This window comes from Schistocerca gregaria, chromosome X (genome assembly GCF_023897955.1).
Source record: "Schistocerca gregaria isolate iqSchGreg1 chromosome X, iqSchGreg1.2, whole genome shotgun sequence".
Lineage (NCBI taxonomy): Eukaryota > Metazoa > Arthropoda > Insecta > Orthoptera > Acrididae > Schistocerca > Schistocerca gregaria.
The window spans coordinates 368,812,422-368,825,073 of NC_064931.1; the positions used below are offsets into that span (position 1 = coordinate 368,812,422).

A 12,652-nucleotide genomic window follows, 5' to 3' on the forward strand; every position below is an offset into this window, starting at 1 on the left:
CAATTGTTCCCTTATGCTCTCCCTGAAACTCTGTACAACCTCTGGTTCTTTCAGTTTATCCAGGTCCCATCTCCTTAATTTCCCACGTTTTTGCAGTTTCTTCAGTTTTAATCTACAGGTCATAACCAACAGATTGTGGTCAGAGTCCACATCTGCCCCTGGAAATGTCTTACAACTTAAAACTTGGTTCCTAAATCTCTGTTTTACCATTATATAATCTATCTGATACCTTTTAGTATCTCCAGGGTTCTTCCATGTATACAACCTTCTTTCATGATTCTTAAACCAAGTGTTAGCTATGATTAAGTTGTGCTCTGTGCAAAATTCTACTAGGCGGCTTCCTCTTTCATTTCTTAGGCCCAATCCATATTCACCTACTATGTTTCCTTCTCTCCCTTTTCCTACACTCGACTTCCAGTCACCGATTACTATTAAATTTTCGTCTCCCTTCACTATCTGAATAATTTCTTTTATTTCATCTACATTTCTTCAATTTCTTCGTCATCTGCAGAGCTAGTTGGCATATAAACTTGTACTACTGTAGTAGGTGTGGGCTTCGTATCTATCTTGGCCACAATAATGCGTTCACTATGCTGTTTGTAGTAGCTTACCAGCATTCCTATTTTCCTATTCATTATTAAACCTACTCCTGCATTACCCCTATTTGATTTTGTGTTTATAACCCTGTAGTCACCTGACCAGAAGTCTTGTTCCTCCTGCAACCGAACTTCACTAATTCCCACTATATCTAACTTTAACCTATCCATTTCCCTTTTTAAATTTTCTAACCTACCTGCCCGATTAAGGGATCTGACATTCCACGCTCCGATCCGTAGAACGCCATTTTTCTTTCTCCTGATAACGACATCCTCTTGAGTAGCCCCGCCCGGAGATCCGAATGGAGGACTATTTTACCTCCAGAATATTTTACCCAAGAGGACACCATCATCATTTAATCATACAGTAAAGCTGCATGTCCTCGGGAAAAATTACGGCTGTAGTTTCCCCTTGCTTTCAGCCATTCATAGTACCAGCACAGCAAGGCCGTTTTGGTTAATGTTGCAAGGCCAGATCGGTCAATCATCCAGACTGTTGCCCCTGCAACTACTGAAAAGGCTGCTGCTGCCCCTCTTCAGGAACCACACGTTTGTCTGGCCTCTCAACAGATACCCCTCTGTTGTGGTTGCACCTACGGTACGGCCATCTGTATCGCTGAGGCATGCAAGCCTCCCCACCAACGGCAAGGTCCATGGTTCATGGGGGGGGATACAAACATGAGCTGTATAATCAGTGCAACATGTATGTTGTTTTATGTAATAGTTACTTTATGCTTGACTTGCTGATATACTGTTGTTCTTATGTTCATGAAATATCATTCTGTGATATGATACGATATAAGATGCATTTGCTCAAAACACAATGAAATGTAGTGCAGAAGATCTGATGATGGCATTGTAGTTTCCTGAATATAGTCATCACAATGAAGGCTGTGTAATAACAATCTTGGCTGCCTGAAGTTGTACTTTTATTTCTGAATTACACTTTTGGCTTTCTCATAATACAGCATCAAAACAAGTGGCATTCTAAGTCCACTACCACCATCCTTGGTGTTGCTGTTGCAGTGTACTGACCAGAGCACAACATAATTTAAATAGCACCGTAGGATTGAGTCTATCAGCATAACATTTGGTACTAAATTAATGATTCATCTGTAGTATTTTCCTAGTTTGCTTCCTACTAACAGTCGTACTTGTCTCCTGTAGAGCTACATTGGGTCTCCAGGTACCTTCATGCAGCACACTGATTATTTCTAAACTGCCCCTCTTTTTCTTTTCAATACCACATCCTGTTTGATCCCCAGATCAGGCAAACTTTAAAGTTGAATAAGTTTATTAGCTGAAGCACTGGCAACTGGGCTTCACCATCTGCCGCAGTGAACATGCCTATTCATCCTGCAAAAACAAATATTTTTGAATTCATGGTAAGCAGAATCTTAAAAACACCAATCAAGTATCAACACTTAAAATCTTGAGAAACTGATCACCAACTTCTGCTCTATACTGATGTTTGCACTGCAAATAGTTTTACCAAAAACTTCCCATTTCAAAAGTTATTAGTGATCAAAGTTCTTGTATTCCAGAATGTTTGAATGTTAAGAGCACAACCATGAGTACTATTTTATGTAAATCATTTATACTTCTGGGTGGATTTACAGAGCCCACCAAAAATCCAATAAAATGAAAATTTTCAAATCATCAAATCAAGTATCTCTTTTGGGAGTTGAACACCCGCAGGAGGAAACAGACCAAGAAGAGCATAGTATTGCCACAGCTCTGTGCTTGCATAGTGAGCATGCCACCCATCTCACAATGTGAATACACTAGCCAATAGCATTCCTCACAGCTGGTTTGAGGGTTGAATGAAAAGTAATGCCTCCAACTTCATTAATGGGGTTTTGAAAGGGAATATTTTAATAAATCAAATGCAGAAATAATCGTTAGAATGTGATCTTTAATTGCCAATATTCACTTTTCCACATAATCACCAGCCTATTTGATACATTTCTGCCAACAATGAACAAGTTTTTTGACACCATCATGGAAAAAGTCAACACTCTGCTTCCGCAACCACAGTCTCACAGTTCTCTCAATGTCTTCAGCAGAAGCATAATGATGTCCTCGCAAATTGGCTTTCACAATTAGGAACAGATGGAAGTCAGACAGCACTAAATTCTCGACTGTATGGAGGATGACGTAAGGTGGTTAGATTCAGTCTCTGAAGTTCTGCTGTGGTGGCATGAGAAGTGTGTGGTTTGGCATTGTCATGCTGCAGGAAAACATTTCCCTTTTCCTTTCGGACTCTTGTTACCTGTTGTTTCAGAGTTAGCAGCATTGTGATGTAATACTCTGAATTTATTGTTATTCCATGATCAAGGAAATCAATATGGATAGCACCATCAGCATCCCAGAGCACTTTGGCCATGATTTGTCCAACTGACGTCTGTGTCTTGAATTTGTTTTTCTGGGGCGAGTCTTTGTGTCGATATTCCATAGACTGATGTTTTATCTCCGGGTCATGATGGTGTACCGATGCTTCATCTCCTGTCAAAACTGAAAGGAGGAAGGTGTCACCTTCATTCTCATAATGCAAGAGGAGTTCCTGGCAAATTTCAAGTCTGCCTGCTTTCATTTCAGGAGTCAGCATCTGGGGTACCCAACGTGCACAGATCTTTCGATAGCCAAGTGAAGCAATAATGTGACCCACACGTCTTGTGAAATACCAATTGTGCTTGCAGTTTCTCTCTGACTGATATGACGGTTGTCCTCAATCAATCTGTAAATATTTTGCTTGTGAAACTCGGTGATTGCTGTCACAGGACATCCAACTCTTTGTTTGTTACACAGGTCAGATGTCCCCATCTCAACATCTTTAAACTTACTCACATCAACCCAATCACCATAAATTGCCTTCATTCTCTGATGAACCTCCTTTGGGGCGACACCTTCTGCTGTCAAGAATTCAATGACTGCACATTGCTTAAATCATTTTGACTGATCATCTACGCAGGGTGCCATTCTTTGCAATGTAACAACACAACCATTCAATGCTAATGCTTCCCACCAACTGGAGCTGTATAGAAGATGCTACAGAACAGTACCTGCTGCATACCAATGCTGCCAACTGTTGAAGAGTTTCGAAGGTGGAGGCATTACTTTTCCGTCAACCCTCAAAATAAATACAGTCATCTGGTGAATGTTCAGTCTGTTCTGTACTCACATTGGATATTGTTGGTTATTAGCACTGCTGCACTATGGACTATTTGATAAGAACCTTGCTTAGCACTTGGTTCTTCTCTCCGATCAAGTTTCGGATTGTTCGTCAGCTGTGTTTAGCTTAACCACCACTTGGTATCATGTTCTCTTATGTAGGTGGCCCTTGCAGCTTTACCTGTTTCTCTTCTGGCTTGTGATGTGTGTGCTGATATCTGGCTACTTTTGGATATAGCATCATATTACCAAATTTACAAGTTCCTTTAGTACAAAGGTAAGGATGGGGTTGGGGGGGGGGGGGGCATTTTTGAAATGAGAAAAATCTGAGTTACAAAACTGTTGTACTGAATTAGATTTGGAAAGTTCGCAGATGAAATCATAATCAGAGTAAGCCGAAGGAGCCGTATGGGGAAAAAAGGAAGGACCACAAGAGTTTAACAAGTCATTGTTACTGAAGTCATTTGTGAGATAGATAGATAGATAGAGAGAGAGAGAGAGAGAGAGTGATGCAAATTGATAAGAAAGGAAGAAGGGGTCAATGGACTTCATAGCAAAGTTGAAAGAGCTTCACCAAAATTACTTATGAAAATCATGGCAAACCTAAAACATGCTGGTAAGTTTAGGATTTGAACCATCGCTGCTCCCAAATATATATACTGTGTGCAACATCACAAATGGTCACAAAATGGTCTAAATATATCTAGAGTATCATGAAATAAAGCGATATCAGGAAAAACCGTAATGGAAATTTCTGACTGCACCTGTACTTAAAATACACTCCTGGAAATTGAAATAAGAACACCGTGAATTCATTGTCCCAGGAAGGGGAAACTTTATTGACACATTCCTGGGGTCAGATACATCACATGATCACACTGACAGAACCACAGGCACATAGACACAGGCAACACAGCATGCACAATGTCGGCACTAGTACAGTGTATATCCACCTTTCGCAGCAATGCAGGCTGCTATTCTCCCATGGAGACGATCATAGAGATGCTGGATGTAGTCCTGTGGAACGGCTTGCCATGCCATTTCCACCTGGCGCCTCAGTTGGACCAGCGTTCGTGCTGGACGTGCAGACCGCGTGAACGACGCTTCATCCAGTCCCAAACATGCTCAATGGGGGAGAGGTCCGGAGATCTTGCTGGCCAGGGTAGTTGACTTACACCTTCTAGAGCACGTTGGGTGGCACGGGATACATGCGGACGTGCATTGTCCTGTTGGAACAGCAAGTTCCCTTGCCGGTCTAGGAATGGTAGAACGATGGGTTCGATGACGGTTTGGATGTACCGTGCACTATTCAGTGTCCCCTCGACGATCACCAGAGGTGTACGGCCAGTGTAGGAGATCGCTCCCCACACCATGATGCCGGGTGTTGGCCCTGTGTGCCTCGGTCGTATGCAGTCCTGATTGTGGTGCTCACCTGCACGGCGCCAAACACGCATACGACCATCATTGGCACCAAGGCAGAAGCGACTCTCATCGCTGAAGACAACACATCTCCATTCGTCCCTCCATTCACGCCTGTTGCGACACCACTGGAGGCGGGCTGCACGATGTTGGGGCGTGAGCGGAAGATGGCCTAACGGTGTGCGGGACCGTAGCCCAGCTTCATGGAGACGGTTGCGAATGGTCCTCGCCGATACCCCAGGAGCAACAGTGTCCCTAATTTGCTGGGAAGTGGCGGTGCGGTCCCCTACGGCACTGCATAGGATCCTACGGTCTTGGCGTGCATCCGTGCGTCGCTGCGGTCCGGTCCCAGGTCGACGGGCACGTGCACCTTCCGCCGACCACTGGCGACAACATCGATGTACTGTGGAGACCTCACGCCCCCACGTGTCGAGCAATTCGGCGGTACGTCCACCCGGCCTCCCGCATGCCCACTATACGCCCTCGCCCAAAGTCCGTCAACTGCACATACGGTTCACGTCCACACTGTCGCGGCATGCTACCAGTGTTAAAGACTGCGATGGACCTCCGTATGCCACGGCAAACTGGCTGACACTGACGGCGGCGGTGCACAAATGCTGCGCAGCTAGCGCCATTTGACGGCCAACACCGCGGTTCCTGGTGTGTCCGCTGTGCCGTGCGTGTGATCATTGCTTGTACAGCCCTCTCGCAGTGTCCGTATCAAGTATGGTGGGTCTGACACACCGGTGTCAATGTGTTCTTTTTTCCATTTCCAGGAGTGTATGTTTAAAAAATATGTGAAACTAAATAACTAGCAGAATAACATCCAGTGGCTAAATACAAATATATGTTAATAGTCATTTATAAATCAACTTACCTGATGAAAGTAATTTTGAAGAGAGTTCAAATAAAACCATATCTCTGAATAATTGAAGCTTTGGATCATTGTGCATAATAGAATCTGGCAAACAAAACAGCACAGTAGCACACTGAGTCCAGTTTCTACCTCTCTGTAGATAATGAAAATATTCCCACAACACTTCTGGTTTAATCACAGATGACAGAGCAGTTAAAACAGGACTGCTATTAAACAGTGGCTGCAGCACTCCTATCCATTCACTTTGCAATAAGTTCTCCAGGCTCTTTGTTCTAGCACTAATGCTTTGATGTGAAGATGTTTCAAACACAAGTTCTTTCTCTTCTTCAACTTCTTTATGTAATTTATCCACAATTACTGCCAGTAACCAGCAATGACGTTCCAAAAACTGTAACACTGTGTCAGTAACAGCTTGTTTTCTACAACTATTTTCCTCACATTGAGAACTGGAGTCCAGCACCTCCTCTGCATTTGTAGTACTGAGGTATTCAAATCTGATACCAAAAATATAATCAGGTTGACTGCAGCTCACACAATCTAAGTAACAATAGAGAAACAAACAATTAGACTTCTATTTTCATTAGCATTAAATGTTGTGGTGGTGGTGATGATGATGATGATGATGATGATGATGATGATAATAATAATAATAATAATAATAATAATAATAATAATTCTAAACCAAGTATAAATAAAGGAAAAAAGTCTACTTCCAAGAATTAAAAATGGTAGCAGATAAGAAATACATTTGAAACCACAATGCAAAAACTTCTCAACTGCACAAAGTATGTAGGATTAACGCCATCCATATTATGCATATGAGGAAATATTATGCAGTGGGTTACTCATTCAGAAACTGAGTTTGAATTATGGTTGCATGTGATAATATCATATTATTTGTCAAGTAAGAAGGAGAAGTGCCTACCAGCACACATCTAAATTTCACACTGGAAGGATCATTGTCGTGTGGCACCCTTTCTGCAGCACTGCTATTTGTGTTACTAACCATCCCTTGACTTTGATCCAAATATGGATGATGGGTTCAGGAGAGTCATACTCAATGCCATTCAGGATCTCAACAGACCTATGCAACTAGCATATGAGAAGACAGACATATAGTTAGCTCAGCCATGAAGTTTCATATAGTCATGTCACATACCTTGAGTTAAGAAATGGTCTTGTTTGCATCAGGAGAACTATCCACATGGACAGTGTAATGACAGCTAGAGCATTAAGGACTGTCAGTGTGATGGCTGTTATTCCTGAGGGAGGCACAATGATAACACTGGACTGGTAACATGGCATCTTTTCCAGTGGGTCTTTGTTTTGTATACTTCATCATAATGGTGGTATATATATATGTGGAGGCTCCAAGGTAAATGGGAATTGTTGTCAAGCAGTAGCGAAGGATCATGCTGACATTTATTAGCAAAAGATCTTACTGAACACCCTAGAAATTTCTGGTTCTTTGTAAAATCACACTACTATCCTAAAATCACAGTGTGGGTCAGATTCAATTACTTGTAGACAAGTATGGTCTGACAGTAAAAGAAAATTTGAAGTTTTAAATTTCCTGTTCAAAAAATCGTTCAAGCAGGAGCAGCATATAGACATGCCATCATTTGACCACATTACAAGCTCCCATATGGAGAACACAAAATAAGCATCCCTTGGGTTGAAAAGCAGTTTAAAGAGTTGAAAATAAATAAGTCTCCAGATCCAGATGAAATTCCTGTTCAGTTTTACAGATAGTACTCTTTGGCATTGGCCCCATACTTAGCTTGCATTTATCACAAATCTCTCACCCAAAGGTAAGTCTCAAGTGCAGGTGATTATCATACTTCGTAAGGGTGAAAAAATGGACCTGCACAGTTACAGAACAATATCCTTAAAATCAAAATGCTACAGGATTCTTGGCATATTCTTAGCTCAAATATGAGGGTCATCCACAAAGTATGTTCCGTTTCTATTTCTATTTCTATTTGTGGCAGTGCTATGGTTGCAGTTCTGAGCATGAGTGGCAGTTACTCTGACTCAAGGAGAAGACATGTACATCATTTTCAGATCGCTGCTGCTGTGTGCTTCTTTATAATGTGAGCCGTAATTGAAAATGCCACCACATGTGAAATCAGATCTGTGATTTGTTTTCCAAGTGCAAAGAAAGTTACACCAAAGGAAATTCATCGGCAAATCTGCGAGGTTTATGGACAAAATACTATGAGAGATTCAATGGTTAGAAGATGGGTCAGACTGTTCAATGAAGGACATGATCAAGTGCACGATGAAGAAAAAAGTGGATACCCGTCTGTGGTTACTGATGAACTGGTTCACACAATTGAAGACAAGATTACGCACAACCGTAAGTTTGCATTTAGTGTCCTTGCTATGGAAATTCCGCAGATCTTACAATCACTAATTCATGAAATTGTTACTGAAAAACTGAAATTTTGAAAACTTTGCTCAAGTTGGGTACTCAAAATTCTTACTCGAATAAACAACGGATGGACAGTGCACTTCAGTTTTTGACACACTACAATGAAGAAGGCAATGGTTTTCTTTCTCAGACAGTCACGGGGGATGAAACTTGGTTATTGTATGACACCTCTGAAACAAAACGGCAATCAATGGAATGGAGACACACTTCATCCCCAACGAAGGTTAAGCCTAAGCAAATCTTGACACCTCGAAAAGTCATGTGAACCATTTTTTGGGAATAGAAAAGGCATGTTGCTGATTGATTTCTTATCACAAGGCCAAACTATCAATGCACATGGTTACTGCGAGACCATTAAGAAATTGTGCCGCACAATACTGAACAAGTGACGAGGATTACCATCAAAAGGTGTTGTTTTTTTCCACGATAATGCTTGACCTCACATGGCGAATGTGACCAAACAACTTTTACGAGAATTTCACTGGGATGCATTTGATCATCCTCTGTACAGCCCGAACCTCACTTCTAGCGACTTTCATTTCTTCTTACATCTAAAATCTGTCCTTGGTGGTCAACACTTCAACGATGATGACGTGCTGAAAGAACATGATACCACATGGTTAAATACAAAGGCGGAAACCTTCTATGAAGAAGGCATACAAAAACTTGTGCCACGCTATGACAAGTGCCTACAAAATTTCAGAAGCTATGTAGAAAAGTCGTTTAACAGTTGTAGATTTTTGTAAAGTAAATTTTTTTCTGTATCTGTAAACATTTGTTTTATATAACCAAATGGAACTTACTTTATGGACATACCTGCTTGTAGGGATGGCAAATTACCACCTTCAGTTTACTGGGAGAATTCTACGAAAGCCTTTCTCAGCTATAAAGGAGGCCATGTACAGAACACTTATGCAACCAATTTTTGAATTTAGGGTCTCCACCAAATCTGACTAAAGGTGAATACTGAAATAGTTCATAAATGTGCTGCTAGATTTGTTACCAATAATTTCAGTCAATATGCAAATGTTATGGAAATGCTTCATAAACTCAAACAGGAATCCCTGGGGAGAAGAAGGGTAGCACATTTCCTGATTAACAGTACATGATGCAACTCTTATGGTCCTCAATGGCCAAGCAAACAACATACAGGTCCTCTCAGTTCCTGGCTGAATGGGGACATTGAGATGGCATGGCACTGGGTATGGCTTTCCTGAGCCCAGCAATTTCATATCTACATGACAGTAGTGGAACCCCAATAAGGGCAACAATATTATGGAATGATAAATTGGAATCTCAATAGGACACAATCCTGCTGCAGTTGAATGCTGACATGTGCTGATAGACTTTCTCCTTCTTACGTGAGGTGTAACACAATCATCTCACAAACAAGCAACATTCAAATGTGACTTCTGAATGAGAAACCTGGTGTTTAATCTTTCCTACCTACTTTCTACAGTTGCACTGAAATGCTAATCATTTGCATATCCATGCATGAAGTACACATCATGCTGATTTGACATTTGTCACAAACCACTTCACGGTGTTGCAGTTATAAAGGTCAACAGTGTATTTATTATTTTTTATTTGCCATAATTCACCATTATTTTTTCTATTTGTCTATTTCTTTGAGGCAGTTGATAGATACTTATATTGGCTGCAATGGGATCCTGGTACAAAACAGGGTATGAGATGACAAAGGGGCCCCATGTCAATGATTCCTAATAAACAAATTAGACTAGCCAAAAAGAGAACTCTCCCCTTAATGTTGTGCAAAATAGTGTAGATTTCATAATCAGTTACCTCACTTAGCTAATAAAATGTGCACAACTGGAGGCAGTTGCATGTGTAAATTGAAATAAGTCTATATGGCCCCACGAACCCAAGAATTGACTAAACGCTAAAGCCAGTCCAAAACATGCTCAAGTTGCATCAGGGAATGATGATTTTCCTATATACTACAACAAAGTAATAATAACGCCAGAACAGGGTAGGGGAAGCTAAACTGAGCAAAATATTACAGTTAACCACAGGTTTGACATGCACTGTTGTGATCCTACAGCTACAAAACAAGAGCCAATTGGAGAAGAGCATGTGGAAATGTGCACATTTAAAATGCCCCAGTTAATATCTATTGTGCAAGAAAGTGCAATAACTAGCTAAAGTATCTGGAGATAATAGTTTCTGCTGAGCAGTGAAAGTTATGCAAATTTTAATTTCCTATATGGGGCTGGGTAGGTTAGGAATGAGTTTTCTATTATGCTGATTGGGTAAAGCTTTAATAATCAGATATGCTAAAAGAATCACAATGTCATCAGCTTGTTAAGATAATATGTTATAATGCAGAAAAGCACTGCAGTAAGAAAGACAGCATCAGGTGCTGAAGGGAGCAGTGTTACTAATAATGAAACCTAAGGCTACATTTGGATACAGTATGGTGAGCATGAATGAACTTTTATTGAAACAAGTAAACTAAATTAGTAAATATGAACTAAGAAAACAGAAATTATATTTTAGATGCATTTTATTTCTCTCAAATCACTTTCCTTTTTACAGCAAATGCTTGACATTTGTGCCTACAGCACTGCTACAAAGGTTCAAGAAAAGTTTGGTGTGCCCTCCCAAAAATTTGTGGCATGTTGCAAATGACTGCTGTGGCCTCAAAAATTCTTGCAACCATCTCTTGACAGGTGTTTGGAAGCCATGATCTTTCATAAAAACTCACAGGAATAAGTTCAGTGGTGTTTAATCAGGTGATACTGGAGGTGCCTCCCGAGGACCACCATGCCCAACACACCTTCGCCCAAACACTTTATTCAAATTTCACCCGGCTGCCAGATTGGGATGCAGTGAAGCACCAGGAAGTTGGAACAACATCCTTAAGCATATGTGGAGAGTAATGTATTGTAACAGTGCATGCAATTCCACTTGCAAAAATTCTGTCTATTTAACTGAGGAAGTGCAATGAAAGGGTCAATCAAGTTGTCACCAACAATACCTGCCCAGACATCGACCAAAACCTTTCATGGTGACCACATTCTTGAATGTAATGGGGATTTTCATATGGCCATCAGTGATGGTTGTGGATATTAATGGCTGCTTCCCTAGCAAAAATGGTGTCACCTATAAACTGGATGAAGCATAGAAAATTCATATTGTTAAAATGCTGGAACTGCTTTAATGTACAGGCACAATAATTTGCTTGCTTTGGATAATGATACTTTTCAAGTTTGAATCTTCTGTGCATGCTAAGGGTGTAAAATAATTTCCTTTGGGCCTTATAAAGAAGCACATGAGTATGACATTGAATGTGTGAGCTGTTTCTCTGACACTTGTTGAAGGGGAGGTTTCAAAAGGCAGGAGTACCTCTTCACAAAATTCCAGAGTCCTCACTATTTTTTTCCCACACTGTATCAGTCTTTCTGTATGAGAGCATGCTTGTTTCTCTCAAACGGCAGTCCACAGAGTAAAGCTGCTGACAACTGCTAGACTTTTATTAGGGAAATATTTGATGTGCCATCTTCTCCCATCCACAGATCTGCAACCTCATGCCCCATAAGCAATGTGAAAGTCAGCTAGTTTGTCATTTGTGTACCTGTCCATGGTGATTCTGGTGCACTACAGGAAACAGCAACAGGTGTAGTGGATATCAGCAACCACAGCACGACACAGCACCAGATTAGTTTGACAAAACTGCACACAAACATCTTTGCTTACTGGAGAAACTGTCAGACGTTCATTGATGATTGGCTGTTGTTTTATGGCTGCCATTCCACAATGGTGCATTTTTGACCTATGATTACTTAGAAAAAATTGTGCAATTTGAATCCTCCACCTTGGTCTGACCTTACTGTTGTTATGGTATTCAGTCCAATAACAGGTTTCAAACAACTCTCCATGCTAATCTGTCTTGTCAAAATCTCTTCATGTCTGCTTAGTCACTGCAACTTACACACACTGGATCTGCTTACTGCTGATAATTCTCGGTCTCCCTCTAAAATTTTTACCTCTCCTTCTCTTTCCTGCATTATAGGCTATTTCGTGAAGTCACCAGATGTGTCCTATCAACAAATAATATCTTTTAGTCAGTTTGTATCATAATTTTTTACCCGATTTGATTTAGTATCTTTTCATTAGTTACCTAATCTAATTCTA

General features: G+C 40.8%; 1 protein-coding gene across 3 annotated transcripts in view; it reads right to left on the reverse strand.

The window, feature by feature from the left end:
* Positions 1 to 12,652, reverse strand: part of LOC126298189 (zinc finger FYVE domain-containing protein 26) — a 381,844-nt gene that overhangs the window by 170,914 nt on the left and 198,278 nt on the right. For all 3 annotated transcript variants that reach the window (XM_049989496.1, XM_049989498.1, XM_049989497.1), the window contains one exon: positions 6,064 to 6,600. In XM_049989496.1, coding sequence (XP_049845453.1) covers positions 6,064 to 6,600 — 537 coding nt within the window. The remainder of the gene's footprint in view (positions 1 to 6,063; positions 6,601 to 12,652) is intronic.